This window comes from Bos taurus, chromosome 19 (assembly GCF_002263795.3).
Source record: "Bos taurus isolate L1 Dominette 01449 registration number 42190680 breed Hereford chromosome 19, ARS-UCD2.0, whole genome shotgun sequence".
NCBI lineage: Eukaryota > Metazoa > Chordata > Mammalia > Artiodactyla > Bovidae > Bos > Bos taurus.
The window spans coordinates 20583576-20603409 of NC_037346.1; the positions used below are offsets into that span (position 1 = coordinate 20583576).

The 19834-nt window shown below is 38.9% G+C and overlaps 2 protein-coding genes across 3 annotated transcripts in view; one reads left to right on the forward strand and one right to left on the reverse strand.

The window, feature by feature from the left end:
• The first annotated feature begins 971 nt into the window (after nucleotides 1–971).
• CRYBA1 (crystallin beta A1) lies at nucleotides 972–7920 on the forward strand. The gene is given in 6 exon segments (NM_174523.3): nucleotides 972–1006; nucleotides 2599–2663; nucleotides 3670–3788; nucleotides 5132–5273; nucleotides 7063–7205; nucleotides 7645–7920. Coding segments are annotated over 6 exon segments (648 nt in total). The 5' UTR covers nucleotides 972–975; the 3' UTR covers nucleotides 7793–7920.
• A 633-nt stretch (nucleotides 7921–8553) lies between these two features.
• Nucleotides 8554–19834, reverse strand: part of NUFIP2 (nuclear FMR1 interacting protein 2) — a 28088-nt gene continuing 16807 nt past the window's right edge. The window contains exons 3-5 of one of the 2 annotated variants that reach the window (XR_003030796.2): nucleotides 18894–18926; nucleotides 9691–17039; nucleotides 8554–9318 (exon numbers count right to left, since the gene is read on the reverse strand). Coding sequence is in view for 1 of the 2 variants with exons in the window: in XM_002695672.7 (XP_002695718.2) it covers nucleotides 16987–17039; nucleotides 18894–18926 (86 nt within the window). In the remaining variant the exon portion in view is untranslated. Of the gene's footprint in view, nucleotides 17040–18893; nucleotides 18927–19834 lie in introns of both variants that reach the window. The other variant, XM_002695672.7, reaches the window with a different exon arrangement.

A 19834-nucleotide genomic window follows, 5' to 3' on the forward strand; every position in this document is an offset into this window, starting at 1 on the left:
CGCCAGGCTCAGAGCTCTCCTCACCCACGGCATCTTCCTGCTCCTCACAGCAGCTACGAGGCCTGAACAAGACACCCTCCCCTCCTTCTGGGCAGGCCCTCCAATTACCCCACACTACTCTCACCAGGAGCCCTGAACTTCCAGGGAGCAATCATTTTACCTGTTAGTGTATCTTGGGTTTGAGAGACTGCTAAGGGCCGAAACCAGTATATCAATATTAAAACAAACACCAAAAAAAAAAAATACTTTTTGGCTCCAAATTTTAAAAAGAAAATTGCAAAATCAAAATGAATAAATATTAATATAGCACAGCTATAGGGAACTTCATGTCTACTAGGTGACTACATAATTGAATTCAACTCTTACATAGTTATATTGGGTTGGGCAAAAGCTTCATCTGGGTTTTTCTGTACCATCTTATGGAAAAACTCAAAAATTTTTTTCAACCCAATACATATAAATATGACATAATAAAGATTTCTGAGCACACAGTGAGCTATTTTCTTTTTTTTTTTTTTGTGAACCACTTGTTAAAAAATAGAGTTCAGAATCGTCATAATCCTTAATTTTTAAACATCGACAACAAATGTATACCCCGTATGGGAAGGGAGGTGCATTTTGATGTGTTGATATGACACGAGGTCTTAGGAAGGTCCTGGGGTGGCGAGAGGAACCTGGAGAAGAGCGGAGGACAAGAACTCATGCAGACCTGTCCTCACATCCCATCTGCTCTGAGAGCAAGTCCACGGCAGCAGGGCCCGCACTGACAGCCTGGCCCATAGCAGCGGGGCCTCCCTGGATTTCTGTATCCCAGGTTTAAACAAAGCCCTGGGGGATGCCCGCCCAGCAGGCTGAGCCACCAAAGCTCCGGGATCAGGGGGAACAAAAGCCAAGGGAAAGCAGAGTGCTGACAGGGCCAGAGGCCGCTGGCCGCAGGGCTATAAAAAGCAGGAGCCACCGAGGAAGCGGCACCAGATGGAGACCCAGACTGTGCAGCAGGAGCTGGGTGAGTAAGGCCCCAAGGGGTGCTCTGGCCTTTCCTTTCCTCCCCCTGCCCAGGACTGGGGCCCCATCTTCCTGCCTTGTGGTCAGAGCCTCTCAGGATGGCTGGAGAAGATTGGGGAACTCTGGGGGGAAGCAGACTTCTCTTGCCACCCCAAAGGAGTCACTTACATGACCATAACCACTGCCCTAGCCACCATGGCTGGGAGGGGACTTGGGAGCCCCAGAAATGACAGGCTTCTAAGGCACAGAGGGAAATTGGGGAGGGGGCAGAGGTAGAAAATGCTTGTTCAGAGGTTCAGAATGGAAAGATACATCACAGAGTTTACATGCATTCGTCTCTGGGCCAATACCAGTCAGAGGGAAAAGCCATGAATGGCTGTTTTGAATTAAGAAAATTGATGCATATGTGTCTGCCTTTCTTCCCTCTCTCCTTGTCCCCTCCTCACTGTCCTTCCTTCCTTTACTCTTCCTATCATCTTTTCTGTCTACCTTGCCTCTATGAGCCTCAATATCCTCATCTGTAAAATGGGGATAATGACAGGGCTTACTCATAGGTTCATTGTGAAGATTAAATGTATTCAGGCAGGTAACACATAAAGAATAAGACCTGGCACAGAGTGAGCCATGGTTGTGTGTGTGTTAGTTGCTCAGTCGTGTCCAACTCTTTGGGACCCCAAGGACTATAGCCCACCGGGCTCCTCTGGCCATGGAATTTTCCAGGCAAGAATACTGGAGTGGTAACCATTCCCTTCTCCAGGGGATCTTCCCGACCCAGAGACCAAACCCAAGTCTCCTGCATGGCACATGGATTCTTTACCATCTGAGCCACCAGGGAAACCCTGAGCCATGGTTAAGTGTTAGCTATTATTATCATCCTCTTTTCTTCCTCACTTTCCTTCAATAAGTCTTTCAGTGCCACCTGTCCCACTCCTCCAACCCTCACCATCCCAACATGGGTTCAGTGTGGTCCTCCATCAATCACTCTGGAGACCCAGTCCCTGCTCCTGAGATGTTCACCCAGGACATATTCAATAGGAACACGGATCAGTGCTGTGATGAGTGCTGGGAAGGAGGAAAGAAAGCAAGTTGCCATAGGCTGGGGAAAGCAGCAAAGTCTCGGGAAGCAAGATCGAGGCTGGGTAGGTCTAGAAGACAGAGAGGCAGGGAGGGGATGGGAGCATGGCTGTGGACAGCTGGTCAGTATGAGGGCTAGGCAGAGCCAGATAAGAGTGAGACCACGCCTTGGTGATATGAGGGGTCTGGACCAGGTGGTTGCCAAAGGGTTTATATTGGGGTATGTGAGAATGAGGCAAGGCTATAGCGGGTGCCTGGAGGCAGGCAAGTGAGTGAGAGCCATGTTTATTAAGTGGTCCTAGTATCTGTGCAGTGCTTTATCTGCATCATTGCTTCTCATCCTTATAATACCTCTGCACATTGAAGTTTTACTGATGCAAAACGACTGAGGCTCAGCTAGTGAGAGGCAGAGTCTGCACCAAAGTCTGTTTATTGGACTTCAAGCCTCTTTTACTTTCACTCGTGCCCCTCATCCCTCACCCCAGAGGCCATGACACTGGTGTGTGTTCTGTCTTCCAGAATCCCTTCCAACCACCAAGATGGCTCAAACTAACCCCATGCCGGGGTCTGTGGGGCCATGGAAGGTAAGCCCGTCTCCATCACGTGGAAAAATTGAGGAATCCATCAGGGCAGGGGGTGTGATACAACCTCAGAGTAGGACCCAGAGCTATGCTTTTCCATGGGACAGTGACCAGCCAGTAAAACATCAGTTTGTAAAGGAAGGGTCCAGCCAAAGTCTAGATGCTGTCTCAGGAAGGCTCTCTCAGGATGCTCCCATTTGGACAGAAGGATGATCCTGGAAACCCTTGTTGGGTGGGAGATGTTATCTAGTTTTCTAGGTCAACTCTCCTCCTGCTAAAGTTATCTTAAAATAGAGCAGCCCAAGTGGATTATGATGTGGAGAAACTGAGGGCCCAGAAATGAGGAGAGACTTGCCATCGGATCCCAAATCAATGATTGGATCATGGTCTCCTTCTGACCCCAACTTGAGGCTGACTGTAACCACTGCTTGAAGTGGCTGATCCTCAGCCACTGTTTCCCTCAGCACCCTTAACCTCCTCAGTGGATCAACTCTAAGTCTGGTTCACAGTTTTGGGAGCTGTCCTCTAGCCAGGTTCAAGAGTCAATTTCTAGTTCAGGGTATGATAGGGGTTTATCACAACTCTCGCTTTACACATTAGGTTTCTATAGCAGGTATGGCTGAATAAGCTAAAAGTTAATTCAGAGGGAGCCCTTGGAGCTTCCAGAATCCTGGCTTTTGGGCCACACTTATGCAGAAAGCATGTTGGAATGAGTCCACAAATCCTTGGTTATGTCCACAGGGCCAGCTATCATGCCCAGCAGACGATTACTATCAGAAACCTGGCCCCACACCTCATCCCTATGGGCCTGTGAACAATTCCAACCAGTGATATTACTTCAAACCCCTTCTTACCCTGTCTACACTGGAAGAGACCTCATCAGGCCTCCTGGGCTACAGCTAGTGATGAAAAACACTGGGTCAGACATGGGTTAAGATGTTGGCCTGGGCCTCTGTTCTTCCTGATGGACCACATTCTAGCTCTATTCTCCCATTTAATCCCATTTCAGATTACCATCTATGACCAGGAGAACTTCCAGGGCAAGAGAATGGAATTCACCAGCTCCTGCCCAAATGTCTCTGAGCGCAGTTTTGACAACGTCCGGTCTCTCAAGGTGGAATGTGGCGCGTGAGTATCAACCTCAGCAGAATCTCAGGCCTCCTATTTCTGATCCCTTCATACATGGAACCATAAAGATGGGAGATCAGAGAAGAAAGATCTTCCCCCAGACTCTAATCATTTCTGGGAGAGAAGCATCCATACCTAAGTAATCTCAAAAAAAATTTTACATGTGCAATTCAGTAACTCAAAGCTAGAAGGAACATGAGATTCTTCATGGCTTGGAATTGGATCTGGGGGAGATTAAAGAAATACACATCATGGAGTGAGGGAGTGAACATTACCAGTTCTGTGCTTCTGGAGCCCATAGGCTTCTGCCTGGGGTTCTCTCAAAACAAGCCACAGGCCCCTTGAGTTTTTCTTGCCTACATAAAATAGAGACGAAACTATCAAGCTACAGCCTCTTCACAGCTAACTCCCTTTCTACATGTCCCAGAGCAGACACTGTGAGCTAATTTCTCTATATACAAAGGAACTCAACTCCAGAGAGTCATATTAGTTTCTAGCTAGTCTTTCAGGAGTTTCTTGGTGGTGATTAGTTTCCTTGGCAAGGAAGACCCTCTCTTGCTTTGTTTTCCTGCTCTTGGCAGGTTAGTTGAGTCCTTGATCATCTGAAAACATTTCACTGCGCCTGAAAACACAAAGGCTAGGTCTAGGCAGAACTGGCTGTGTATGTAGATAGGCTTCTACAAGTTGCTCACCCCCAACTTAGAGCTCTTCAACCCTCAAAGTGAAATACTTTAAGGTGTCATCAGTAACTAAGACCTAGTTGAAAAAGGTCAATTTGAGCTGTTTTAATAAATAAGGCAAAATAAATAAATCAGGCATATAGAGGTCTGCAGGAGAAAGAACCCATGAAGTGATAAGGAAACAAGAGATTTAAGTCATCCATATGCTGCTTATTCATCTCTTTGCTTCCTTAGAAAGAAGCCAATAGGTTTGGCTGGAGCCAATGCCATAGTCTGGGGTCACAAAGAGATGGACACGACCGAGTGACTGAACTGAACTGAATGCCCTAGTCACTAGATCTTGAACCTGGAGCTCTAAGTAGAGAATATAGCACCTTGAGGAGAAAGGAAATATAATTTCAGAATGACATTGCCAGTACTCATTACTCAAGCCAGTGAAGTAGACCTCTTCAGTAGACAATCCCAAAACAAATATATTTACAAACCCACACAGTGCAGCTGCCAGCTCATTCCCCACCTCTTGTGATAAATGTATGACTTTGTATGGCTCTGTCGGAACTGGCTATTTCACCCACTGTTACCATCTAAAACAAAGATGCTTTCTCCCTGCGGCCATGTAAGCTCTGGACACCATGAACAAACACCATTACTTGTCTTTGGCAGCTGGGTTGGTTATGAGCATACCAGCTTCTGTGGGCAACAGTTTGTCCTGGAGAGAGGAGAGTACCCTCGCTGGGATGCCTGGAGCGGGAGTAATGCCTATCACATTGAGCGCCTCATGTCCTTCCGCCCCATCTGTTCAGCTGTGAGTCCTTGAGATTTTCATTTCTGTGCGTGTGGGGGATGGATAAGAGAGGGTGCATATGGACTGACTTATTTCCCATCAGTTGGTCATGCTGAAATGTGGTAGGAAGAAGATAAAAGTATAAAGAGAAAAACACAAGTCTGCCATTTTATTTTTTTCTCTCCTAGATATTTTCATTAAGCCAAAAGTGTGGGCCTTCCTGGGGGCTCAGTCAGTAAAGAATTCGCCTGTCAACGCAGGCCCTGTGTTGGGAAGATCCTCTGGAGAAGGAAATGGCAGCCCATTCCAGGGTTCCTGCCTGGGAAAATCCCATGGACAGAGGAGCCTGGTGGGCTACAGTCCATGGAGTCACAAAGAGCTGGATACAACTTAGCGACTAAACAACCAAGGGCCTTCTTAGAGGTGGCAGGAAGCAGATTTCAGATCTTCAAAAGTGCAGTAGGATAATTAGAGCACTTGGCATGTAGTAAATCCTTGAACAGTTAAATTTCAATCTATATACTACTTTACCTAGAAACAGGGAAAAGGTGAAGTAACCCTTTAGTATGTGGGATGACTGAAGAAATAGGCAAGACTTCCAGTACCTCTTATCTTTGATTCGTAACTTTGTTTCTAACACTAAAGTGAAGTCGCTCAGTCGTGTCCGACTCTTTGCGACCGCATGGACTGTAGTCTACCAGGCTGCTCCATCCATGGGATTTTCCAGGCAAGAATACTGGAGTGGGTTGCCATTTCTTTCTCCAGATGTTCCCAACCCAGGGATTGAACCCGGGTCTCCCGCATTGTAGGCAGACGCTTTACGGTCTGAGCCACCAGGGAAGTCATACACTAAGCATTACTCAATTATGCATCAGAATGGGACGCTTCTCCTCTGTGGAGAACTCAAGCACAAGCAGGGTGATCTTCAGGGGTGTGCTGAAAAATGATCCCTATATTGGGAATAAGGCTGGGCTGAAACCTTTTCAAATACTCATCTGTATCATGTGATTTTTCTCATGATTTTAGTTAACGATCTCATCTTAAAGTCCTACCAAAATCCAAGCAGTGGAGATGCTAAACAGCTCTAGAACTAAAAAGTATTTCCCTATCTGGACGTGTTTTCATTTTAACTCCCGATTTCTGCCCCCCTCAAATGTATACTTTACACATAGTAAAATACACAAATTCTAACTGTATATTCTTATATGAGTTTTGAAAAATATCCATACCCACCTAATACCCTGATCAGATATACAATTCCATTGCCTCATAAAATTACCTGGTGTCCCTCTCCAACTGCTCCTTTCCACTATCACTAGGGCTAATTTTGCCTGTTTCTGAACTTCATAAAGGTCAGTCTCTGCCTTTTCAATGCTGTGTGTAGTCCTCATGTCCCCTACCAGACACATTTTTTCCAATGCTGTGTGCGTGTACCCACCCCACCCCCAACACACACACAGACTTACTTTTCCTCTCAACTTGTAGAACCTTTTCCACATTAGTATTAATCCTTGGTCGGCTGTCTCAACTATTTTTTTCCTGCTGTCATATTCTCTTTCACTGGTCTCTTGTGGTTCCAAACGATACCAGTTATTTGTACTTTTTTTTTTTTGTACATTTTTAATGTCATAGTATTAAACTGGATTATACAGGATTACAGGTAGTTTTTAAAATCTCTGTATTGCATGAAGTATTTTTACATGCACTTTCTTCTGTAAACCAGGGGCATTTTGAGTTTGACAAATGTGGTAAAGAATTATGACAAGCCTCAACACTGGTGCTAAACTGAAAAAAAACTTCTGTATTACAGAATCATAAGGAGTCTAAGATTACAATTTTTGAGAAAGAAAATTTCATTGGACGCCAATGGGAAATCTGTGATGACTACCCCTCCTTGCAAGCCATGGGTTGGCCCAACAACGAAGTTGGCTCCATGAAGATACAATGTGGAGCGTAAGTGCAAAAAACAGGGTTGGAGCACATTTCAAACTCTTGCAGTTGTAAACCTTATGAATATTAATGTATCAATGGTCGTGTATTACCTGAATTCACACATTGATGTCCCATTGGTATGACCGTCACATTCTAGCTATTAGAACTCTGAATCTCAAGTTTTTGGTACCACTATCATTAACCTCAGTTTTTTCTCCCCCAAACATTTCACTACCGAAGGACTTACGTTGACTACTCTCATACCCCTTTTCCACAACTTCCAGCTGGTTGTAGGCACCTGTTCATACATGCTGCCTGATAATATTTAGGATTGCTATTAATTTTTAAGCCTAAAAGCATTCCATACTATTGTGTTAGGGAAACCAGAGGCTCAGGTTTGGGGGATGTTTACCAGGTCTCTAACTAGTTTTAATAACTTGATATCCTCTGGGTTTTCCAGCTGGGTTTGCTACCAGTATCCTGGGTACCGTGGCTATCAGTATATCTTGGAATGTGACCATCATGGAGGAGACTACAAACACTGGAGAGAGTGGGGTTCTCATGCCCAGACTTCCCAGATTCAATCCATTCGCCGTATCCAACAGTAGTGGATTAAAAGCTCCAAGTAAGAATTCCTCAAGCATGAGACCTTCCTAAACAATCTAGAATAAAATATATGTTCTGCTGATATTGCTTCCAAATGTTAGCTGCTGAAATCCACAATAAATGTCATTAAAAAAAAAACCCCAACAACTTTGTAGACTGAATGCTTTATAGAAATCACATTTACATGGCTAAGAATCTTTAAAGACAAGCTTCCATAAAACCCAAAGTTCCCTTTGGTGTCCTTGCAAGTAAGTCATTACCACACCAAGGACGATGATCCTCTATTTCAAAAAACATTACAGCATATAACCCACATCTATCAGTCTATACAGTGACAGACACACTTTTGGTAATTGTTTTTGCATCTTTTCTCTTTTTCTCCTTACTCCCATTCTAACACTGATGTTAGCACTGCTATTTTTTCACCTGTGACAGATCACTGCTAAACAAACTTAGGAAGCTTCTCAAATTGTCACACTGTTTAGCTCAATTTAGGCTTATTTCAACTGTAAGAACATAAGGCTCAGTGTCATGACAAAACACAGCATAGCTGTTCTCACAGAGGTGATTTTTCCATACATATGCAAATTCTAAGCACCTTAATAACCTGATTAGGAACTTATGACTATGCTATATTTAAGCCTTAAATTATTTGTACATTTGACCCATTTAAAAAATATTACCAATGTCACAATCTTACCTTAGTGCTCAGTACATTTTTTTGAATTAAAGCACACAAAAGATGATAACACAAACACCTTGGAAACTTTAAAATTTTTTATTCAACAATGTACACTTATTGTCTCTTAATTTGATCTACAAATTTCTCAAGTTTTTTTTTTTTTCTGATAAAATAAGTCAATCTGGGTATGGATGTAGAGTGCTTGTAATTTATATTTTTGAAACACTGAACATGAAGTAAGACATCAATAAAGGAAGATCATCACGTAACTGACACTTCCTCAGAATCCATGACATCAAAAACAGCTATGGCAAATACCTAAGCATTTAGCAAAAGAGGAAATCTCTGGCCACTGCTCTTATATCTAGAAAAGGCCTATCTTTTTGACTGGGCAAAACAAACACTGAAAGGACATTTTTTAAATTGGGAGACAGAAGGGAAAAATCCTCTCACATAATTATAGCCCACTAATTGTCCCTTCCCCCAGATTAAGAGGTAACAGCTCCTAAGTGCTAACGCACACAAGACACAGAAATTACTTCGCTCCTCCAATACATTCCAAGACTGAACATGTGAACTCCTGACAGATGCTGAGGAGTAGCCATAACCATCAAAGATGATGCTATACTCCTGCATTCATGCCTTTTAAGGCCATGCATTAAGGGCCACCTTTTGCATTCTGACTAGTAGACTTCATTTTTAACTGTCACTTCCAGGGAAGACACAGAAGGGCGGGCTTGCTGTGTTTTCAGTCAACAACATACATTAAGAGCACATTTGATGATAGAGAAGGTAATCCTCTTCTATACATAGGAAAAACATAAAACGGAAATATTTCTTTTATATCTAGGAGCAAGGGGAAAATATCATTAGTATTATCTCTACTTAAACATATTAGCCTCTTCTACGAAGGTCCGGAAGAAAATACAAAACAATCTTTTAAAAGATGATTTGACAAAACCTGGCCAGTACATCTACACAATCCTTTAAGTACACAACATGTGAAGTAAAGCTATTTAGTACATGCAGACTGCAGCAATGAAATCAGATCAGCTCAATTTCTAAACTTGTTCTAATCAGCTTGGGCAGTTTTAAAGAGATACACATTATCTTTAACTTGTGCTTTGATCTTTAAACAACTGAATGATTCTAAATCTCAAGTCAATCATTCAGTAAACCAAAATTTATGCTAAAGCAAAGGTAAAAAGCTCATCCTACCTTTAAACCAGGTTTAACACATAAAATTGTCACAAAACTCCATGTGGTAAAGGTCCTTCCTTCATTTCAGTTTCAACCACTTTTCATTTCTATTTGATCAAATAAACCAAAATTTCATTGGAGTATTCAACAGTTTGTAAAGCTGATAAAACTGCCCTGTTTAAAAAAAAAAAAAAAAAAAAGCCCTTTAGCAGACACGAGTCAAGCTCTCATTTTAAAACTATGTTATTAAAATAGGTGCCAATTTTTCTCTTCTAGTTCCAATGATGAACTAGCCCAGAACTCTAACTTTGAGCCATGTTTCTACAGATGGTAAAGCTAAGAGCAGCAAAATAATAAGGATAGGTCACTTTTGGTAATGACACACAAATTAAACTTTCAAAACATGTGCATAGCTTTATTCATCTACTTAGATCTAACCTTTTCATGGAGCTTCAGCAAAATTCGAGTGTGCAAAATGCATTTCTAAAACGTAATGCAAGCAAAGCTTTTCACATTTACACTGGCAGAAAATACAGAGAAACTAACAAGCCACAGTAGGGAGAGTTCAGATCTTTTCTTTTTTTTAATGACAAGAATTGCACAGTTCATTATTTTGAGACAATTGTTGCAGACATAAATATTTAAAATTTTCTAAGCAAGGTGCTTTAACAATAAAAAATTTTTAAGTTGGGAAGAGCCAATAACTTGGATCATAGCTCACAAAGAATTCCAAATTAAAGTGGACTCATCTCCCTAGATTTTGCAAACAATGCTTTTTATAACACTTTATAACACTAAAGGAAACAGCAAGCTGAAACTTTTTTCAAAGCACACAAGTGGTGTCATCACATTACTTGAAGAAGGTGCTGAGCGGGGAGGGAAGGGAAGAATCTTTTTACTATTTCCCACTACAGAACAGCCACTAACAGACTAAGAACAAAACGAAAAAAGAAAAAGGAACAACCAAAACAGTAACTTAAATCACCAGTTTATAAAACAGTTCCAGTTTGTGACAAGATCTATAACTTGAAACAGAGAGCACCAGTTGGGCAATAGAATGAACATCTCATACTGCATAAAAATTAGTGAGGTGGTTAAGAACCATCAACTATCTCAGGCATTGTAACATGGCCTTTCCAATTTTATTGTTTTTTTAAAATATACATGCAAGGCACATTGATATAAAAATAGATCTCTGGCCAACAAATATATTAAATAAGCAAATTAAAATTTTGGCTTTGCAATATTGGCAACATCAAAATATAATCAGATAGCTTTGGACCACGTATCTTTCTCATATTCCTCCACCCCATTTGGTGTTTTTCTTCCATCATAATTGGGTTCAATCTCCTTCAAGTATGTGCTTGAGAAATGACTTTTCCTCATGTCAAGTAGCGTAAGTTTATCTTCGCTAAGTAAAAATACCTAGAGAAGCAGAATAGTTGGTTTTGATTTGACTAAACTAAATCAGATTGGCTTGGGGCAATGTTACTTCTCCTTTGTATACAAACAAACTCCCCAGTATATATAGTAGACAATTGATTTCTTTCTAAAATATCAGCAACAAACCAGTACTACTATTTCCTTTAAGCCATTCTTCCCAACTTCTCTTTTTGAGGCAGAGGGAATAATAGAAGCAAAATTAAAAGATTTTCAGTAGTAGAAGACATTTTAAGGCCAAAATGTGTAATACTAACAGAATTTGTATTTTCCTAAGTTAATATCCTTCACAGGGCAATACCATAAAAAACTTTTTGTACGGATCTCCCAAAGGGAATTTTAAAATCCAATCACTTTTGCTAGTGGCTGTGCTACAGGAAAGGTAATCAAAGCAACCTATAAAGGTATGGTATATAGTCACGTAAAAAGTGCATCACATTCTTGATTTTTCAGTTTCTCATAGCAGCAGCAGGATTATTCCAAGACAGAAAATAGTTGTATTTTCATCCTAAAATGCAACAATACCTAATGAAATGTATTCAGTATCATGAAAGGATTTTCCTCCATGGAGGATAAATGAAACAGATTAATAAGACAAACAGGGGCAAACTAAAGGCATTCATTCATATTTACATATTAAAACCACTTTTGTTAACACCAAATCTTTACACCTAGCAAAAGTAATATTTAAGGATAAAGCAGACATTACTAAAGCAGAATCCATTTTTGGAGCCTAGTTTAGCACCTGAGGAGAGGACATATGGAAAGCTATAATTTACCTCAAGTTGGTTTGTTGGTCTTTAGAATAAAATTTCAATGTGCAATCAAAGTGAAACTGGATTGGAAAATAAATGTTTGCAGCTATTTTAATAAGGCTGTAGAAAAGGGATACTGCGGTATTATAAAATGGCTTTAGAACTCTGGACATAAAACTTGATAGGGAAGTACGAATCAGCAATCCCATTTGTGAGGGACGGCTGTTTCATACATTTCTAGCCCGGAATTGCTATTTGACTCTCCCAGTAATGCAAAAGCAACATACCATTCATACTTCACTGGGTGTTTTTGTTGTGCAGACAATTTAAAACTTCTATTTGTAAGCTCCTTCTTGAGTAGCAGAATGGTGTGGAATTTAATTAAAACCCAGTTAACTTGAGTGATGTGAATTTTGCTTTTGAATGAAGCCAATGACTGACTCATCCTTCTTTAAACCAACCCATGGTGGTCCTTGTTCTCACACATCTGAACAGATTGATGTATATATTTTAAAAAAACATTTTAAGATAATTAGAAGCAGAAGCCCAACTTTCTCACTATAAAAGAATCCTGGTGCTCTGTCAATTAGTTAATGAAAGTAACATCTTTATTAAGAACTAATAACCTAATGCGTCTCTGCAAACATAAAGCAGCTTTTCTCCTAGTCTTATCCTCTGGCCCCTCCCCTTAAACAAGTTAACACTTTGGGTGGGGGGGAAGATGAGCAAATTCTACCCTTTTAAAAATTCAACAGTAAAATTATGGGTAGGACTACTGAAAGACACTGCGTGATCAGAATCTACAACTGCTGCAGCATTAACGAACCTGATCATAACATGTATTTGTTCCACTGTAGTCTGTTGTACACAGTTAGCACAGGTACACAAGAGGGATCATGTGTTATTTGAGAATATGGCCCAGCGATAGAACTATACTCATAATCCTTGGAAACTGTGGACTTTTAATCTATTTCTAGAACTTGAGGAAGAAAGTCTTGAAACGATGACTTCCTCCTTAGAGGAGTTTAAAATCAAACAATGTTCTCTTCCCAATTTCCTTGACTGTGGCCATTTGGTACATCACAAATTTCACACTAAATGGCTTTTTTGTATTTTAAAAAGTTTACAGCATAAAATAAACCATTAGATGCCTTCAGTTGGGTTAGCAACAAGCCTAACAACCAAGCACGAAACTACTGCTGCTATGTAATGTTTTGTTGAAGAAACACATTTTGTCTTGTGGACAACACTCATAATTGAGGTTTGCTGTATTTCCCCTAGAAACTGTTATTTGAAAAAACAATGCAGCACTTTTTTTTCCTTTATAAAGTTTTTGCCAAGATTCTGTGATTAGGAAAGCAGATGATTAAGGAAAACAGCAAAATTCTAAAACTCTCCAGCCATTTATTTCAAGAAAAAACAAACTGGCATTAACAAATTCCTAGTTATTGTCTATCCCCTCCTAGAAAGTAGAGGAGGAAGTGCTAACTATAGATGCTGTAAATACACTGTATGTGAAAGCTCATTACTAAAGTCAGAGTAAAGGCTATGGAATTAACTTCAGTTCATTAAAGTGGGGTGAACGAAGAGAAAGATAAATACACCCTGTCTTTTGAGGGGAAGGGGAATTATTCAAGACATCTACGAGAGTGGTATGTGACGCAGACACCTACAATCAAGGCAGATTTAAAAAGAAATCTTCACCCATAATTAGTATCTTCATAGCTATTAAAAAAATAGGTCATGATTTCATTCTTAGTGCCATTTTTCAAATACTACCCTTTTAAGGATTAAAACCACCTGACTTTATTCTGTGTAATGAAAACAAATGGCACAAAATAAATACAAGTTCATTCTCTGAATACTAATATAATGTCTTACACACATTCACTTACTAATTTTTAATATTTCCTTCTCTCACACACACACAAGCACTCAACAAACACACAGACACACACCTTTTCAGTCTTTATAATGGAGGGATGTTAAAAATCCCCTCTAGACTGTATTTGGTTTATGCTACAGTACTAATACTCTGAGTTGAAGAAAAATTCTTTATACCGAACAATAACACATCAACGTTATTTAAATGTGCTAAATTAATCACAGCTGAAGTTTAGAAGCTTACATAAAATAATCAGGAAACAGATCAACTCTTTAAGATTTTTTTTTTAATAAGTGCTCTGTAAGGAATTGTGTGAGGACCTAAGAAGAAAGATTGCGACAAGTAGAGTTAAGTGTTACCAAACAGCACAAAGGAGATATATCCCAAAGTCCTGCTTGTACCTAGGCAAGTAAGTCCATTAACCCAATGCCCCCAAAATACTGACAGTTAATATGATGGGGCACTAGGGTTCCAGAAGGTAAAGAGACATCCCTAACTCTATACCTCTAACCATATAGTGAAGGAAATTTCAGTGGGGGAAATCAAAGTGAAATGTTGCGTTGTTTCATTTAGAAGGGAGACTCAAAAACCTTTGGACAAACAGACAAGGGAGACATTCTCTTTTTGGCTTCTCTAAACAGAGAGGCCTGAGGGATACGGAAGGGAAGTAGGAAAGCAACAACAGCTTGTCAAAGATATTTTGAAGATAAACATTGCTTCTAAATTAAAAATTCAGATGAGGGCTGTTTTTCTAATTCCTTTCAAAATATATATTCGTTCAACCTCTGTATACCACAAACCCAGAAAGTTTCTTGTGAGTTGTGAGACAGAAGAGCTTTCAAATACCAGGCAAGCAAAATGGATGTTTTAAAAAAAGGGGTGGGGGGCGGCGGGGAATGAGGACGAGAAGAGAGGGAGAGAATCTGGCCCTAAGGCGACAAGTGGTTACACAAGGCAATTGAACACACAGCAGAACTTTAAAACCTGTAAAACAAACTGGAGCCTTTTTTTTTTTTCTTTAATCAACCTTGTATCTTTTTTTTTTAACCTTTTGAAAATTTTTATTAAAAAAAAAAAAAAAAAAACACAAAACACAGACTTCTTTCACTTCAGTTATGTGGTATGATGCATTTTCCAGTTTGTTCAATGCTTTAAAGCTCAAGGATGCCTCTGCTTTCAATTGTACATGGGCCTGAAGCATCCTAGCTTTTGGCAAGCAGGCAGGAGACTCAACAAAAATCAAAATAGAACAAGGCAGACTAAATGCAGGGCACATCTGTAAACATATTATACATTTGAAAATTACAATATCCGTAAAAGTGATACAGTTTACAGGTGAAATGAAACTATCTGGAACTGGCCTACCACAAGTTTCTGAACCTGGACTGATACAATAAGTTATCTTATATATATATATATTATGTATAAAAGTTTTGTTTACATCAAGTGGAATTGGCAATCCATGCTTATACTTTTAAAATCTAAGCAGGGCAGAAATCCAGACTATAAAGATATTTTCTCTACTCTATGCTGAGTCCAACAGCTTCTTTCACAAACTACTTGTTAAAAGCCTCAAATAATCAAACAAAACATGAAAACTCATCCATACTACAGTCGCTCAAAACTGGACATTTCTTAAGCAAAAGGGCTGAGCAAAAAGTAGCTACTTCCTCCCCAAATAACCCTGGGGATCCAGTCTACTTTTATTAGAAGACTACATCTCTCTGTATAAATACCCTGCTATTTTAACCTGTATTTGACATACATGGATATACTAATTTCTGTGTTTGTGTGTGTGTGAGACGCGATGCTATGTCAGGCCAGAGAACTTGTTTTTATGCCACTGACATCACCCAACCTTATATTGGACCCTTAGTTTCTGCACACACAAAAAAATTTATTTTAGCATGCTATATACAAGCTGCAGTGCAACAGGATGGTAATGTGATAAGACAGGGCTGATGCTCTTCTCTGCCCAAAAGAAAATTTCCAGAATTTCACATTATTTTCCTTAAAAAAAACCCATTTGCTCTAGTAATAAAATATATTTATTAAGATATAATTAGAAGCTAATAAGCTCAGAAGTATAGTTTGCATGAAAACACACCTTCTATAGGCAGGGTTTATTACCTCCTCACTGGCTAAAAACATGAAGTTTTAGTTTTCATGGACTTTTTTCTTCCCCTTTTAGATTTCTGAGAAATTAAAAAGAATTTACAGAAAGGTACAGAAGTTTCTCTTCAGATGTTTGATGAAAAACAAGAAAAATAGCACATTTAGTGTTAGTGACAGAGAGCAAGTCTGGAGCACCTACAGTTGAAAAGCAGAATACATTTTTGCTCCCACTTACACAGTTACGTTAGAACATGGGCACAGGAGGATTTTTCCAGATTAAATATCTAAAGCCAATTGTTTGTTCTGTAACTTTTGTTTAAATGACACTCATAAAGTTTTTACTTATTAAAGTCCAATAGGTAACCAAAGCCAAGTGAAACTATGTACCACCAACTACTTCAGAACTGTAGAACTTCAATGCCCTCCCCTATCCCCCCACCCCACAAAAAATAAAAGAAAACAAAGAAAATATTTCCCAACACCCCACAGAGGCTGCTTATTCCTGGCAAGACATGCAAATCATATTCACTAAAAAAAAAAAAAAAAAAAAGACCCCTGCAAACTTCAAGGCATTTTATCCAGCATTCTCGCAGGGTTCAAAGTATAACCAAAAGATCAAGGGAGGAGTGGGGGAAAATGTTGAATCATTCTGGGTTCCCCGTGATTAGTGTATCACTTTAGTCACAGAACAAGATACAGAGATCTTTTAAAGTGGATTTGCCTTTCCAGTGGGTCATTTGTTGCCCAAGGTGATGACAGCAGGAACTTTAGAACCACGCTTGTTAATAAGTCCATATTCATTAATCACTTGCATTCACACTTAAAAACAAAAACTAAAAACAAAACAAAACAAAACTATTCAGTACCGGAGATTAAATAACCATGTGTAGTCTCTTGAAATAAATTTGTTTCCTTAAGAAGTCTAATTACTTTCAGTTGCCTTTTTTTAAATAACTATATATATATAATGTATATATATATATATTTGTATATATTATCCTGTGATTCTACTTATGGTTCCTCTGCTGCGTTGAAGATCTAGGAGCATAAAAGCCTTGTGTCCCCCATGAACGGTGGCTCTAATGCTGCAGAAAGGTTACAAATAGGCAGTCTGGTCCTTCATTGATCTGGACTATCCATGGCTTCATTGTAAGTGATTATCCTTTTGGGATCTGGAGGGAAGGTTAAAACATAAACACATAAATAAAAACAAAGTCTGAAATTCCCATGTTCAAAAAATAAATCCCAATAACCATCATGTAAACTGCCCTCTTTTATGAAAACACAATTTAAAGACCATTTCCTCTTTGTATTAACATACACGTGACCCACTTTTCCTCAACCCATTTCAATGGATTCCCAGGAACAAGGTCCTCTTGCCAGTGAGGAAGACCATATATTAGAGGGTTGAGTTCAGTTAACCAGGACAATGTGCTTCTACTGACTATAAAAGCAGCACATTTGAAAAAAGCAGACAAAATTTAAGTCGTCAATAATCCAATACTTTAAATAAAAACTCAGATTTATTTTCTTTTGTTCCTGGCAAAATGAAGTCAAAATTTATTTTAAGCAGTGAGGATTATCTAGTAAAGAACTGTTCAAGTTAACACCTAACACCAAAAACTTCAGGTTAACAAGTCTGGCAGAACTATCACTTCAGTTTTAATTATGACTTATTTCTTCCTTCTAATTTCCCACAGTACCTCCAGACTTTATTCTCAGCAACAGCAAAAACCTGTGGATATCCTGGGCTCGAGTATAAAACAGTCAGAATGTGTTTGGCCAAACATTCCAGCGTTATTTTAAATTTCCATTATTTGTCTGTATGCCCCCCTCTTCTGGAGAGCAAAGATTGCATTGCATACCACATCTATCTATCCTAAGAACTTTTAATCATACACATGCTTTAGTAAAAAAATAGGAAACCAATAAAACTTGCTATCTAACAGAAAAGTATAAAGGCCTGAAAACAGTATCAAAAAACTCAAGCTCACCTCAGGCTAAGAATCAATCTAATTTTGTCCAGAAACAATATCCTTTCTAGAACTCCAAGGGACATCCACTAGCAACTTGCTATGAAGATAATATTCATTCTTAATAGTTAATAACCATTTTAAAGCGAAAAACAGGTAGGTTTACTTTTGCAGAGTATATTTTATAGACTACGTGTTTAAATAAAAAGGCACACAGAGAGCAACACAAAATAAGAACTTGTTAGTTATTTTCAGGCCACAGCTGTGTTAGACAAAAAATATCTGGACTAAGAATAAGAAAGAGCAATGTTGGAAAATCAGGGAAACTTACTTTGTAGTCTGGACACTTTAGTTTACACTCTAGTTTACATAGCTTACATAGTAACCTCTCTGTGCCTCAGTTTTCTAATTTGTAATAAGAAAATCGAATTTCTCATGTCTCTCAAGTTCTGAAAATCTAGGACTTTCACATCTGTCTGCAATTCACTTATTTTACCCAGCAAAGTATATGGAAAGTGGGATCCAATTTAGTTACAGAGCTCTGAAAGCCAAAACCTATCAATATTAACCTATCAGTTTCAGTGACTAACTCTCTAAACTAAAACTCACTTCTATTTCAGGTATCCCACAGCAAATATATTTTATTATATTTGGACAGAAGGCACTCAGTAATTAGGACAACCAATTTCAGTTTTTTGAGAACTCCAACACAGATAAAGATTGACCGTAAGTGGAAACATTTATGTTGGTTTTCTAGATTAAAAAATATTTTTGGTCTTCTTATCTTTATATTCAGGGAGGAAAAATATTCACATTCTTTACACAGCAGGTAAAAACTACACTCACATACATTCTTTTCACTTACAGTATTACCCTGTCTTTAGCAGTCCTGGTATGGCAGCTATTATCCTTTGGTTGTAGTTATTATTAAACAACTTTAAAATACAAAGTCTAGTTATTTGGTGGGCCACTATTCATATTATTCCCACCCAAAAATAATGTATTGTAACTAGTGATTAGTACTAACATTTCAGGTAACCTAACCATTCTTACCTTGCTTCTGCAAATTCCAAACAGATTCCATTTCTGCAAAGAAGAAAAAAAAAGAATTATTTTTAAATACTAAATTTTGCAGAGGAAAGTTTAAAGCTGAGCTTTTCACTTTAAAGCTAAGAAACCTAGACTGACTATTGCTGGGCTGGAGGTAGGGTTGAAATAACACAGTTCTAAGAAACCCAGACAAAACACTCATATTTTCCTTTAATTGTTTAGAGTGTCATTGAGATGGTCTGAAACGTTGATTACAGAAAGTAAATTATTACCTGAAATCAAACCACCAAGATTAAATTGTATCTGCACAAACAGCAAACATTTGCAGATGCATGCTATAGGTAAATGATGAAAAACAAAACAAAACTCACTGTTATTAAAAACAACCCAACATCCTTCAACAAGGTGCCTGGCACTTTTGAAGGAAGCATTATCAAATTTAATCAAACTAGATCTTAAAATGCCTTATTAAAATTTTACTTAACTCTTTGCTATATTTAAGTAGTTCTCTCCTCCGAACCCAACCTACTCATATTTAAGCCCAAAGGTCAAAATGCCAATGCATGCCTATTTATTAATAGCATTCAACCCTTATCTGCTCAACTCAAATGTGATTATTTATAACATGCCTACTTTAGTATCTTAGAATAAGTATGTATATGAAGAAACTATAGTGACAGTATAGACAGAGGACAAGGAAAACTACCTCAAAGCATAGAGAAAGCTTCACAGAAGGGATATTTAAGTCTTGAGGAGTAGATGACTATTACAGCGAAAGAACCAAAGGACTGTACCGAGTAATAGGAATGACCTGTAACTAACACTGAGAATAAATGCTCTTCCATGGCCAGCTAACTACCATTCTGAAAAGACAAAAAAGTGGCTTTTATTCTGTATAACTGGATGGTCTGTATTCTATAATTTTTTTGTATTCTGTAACCTAT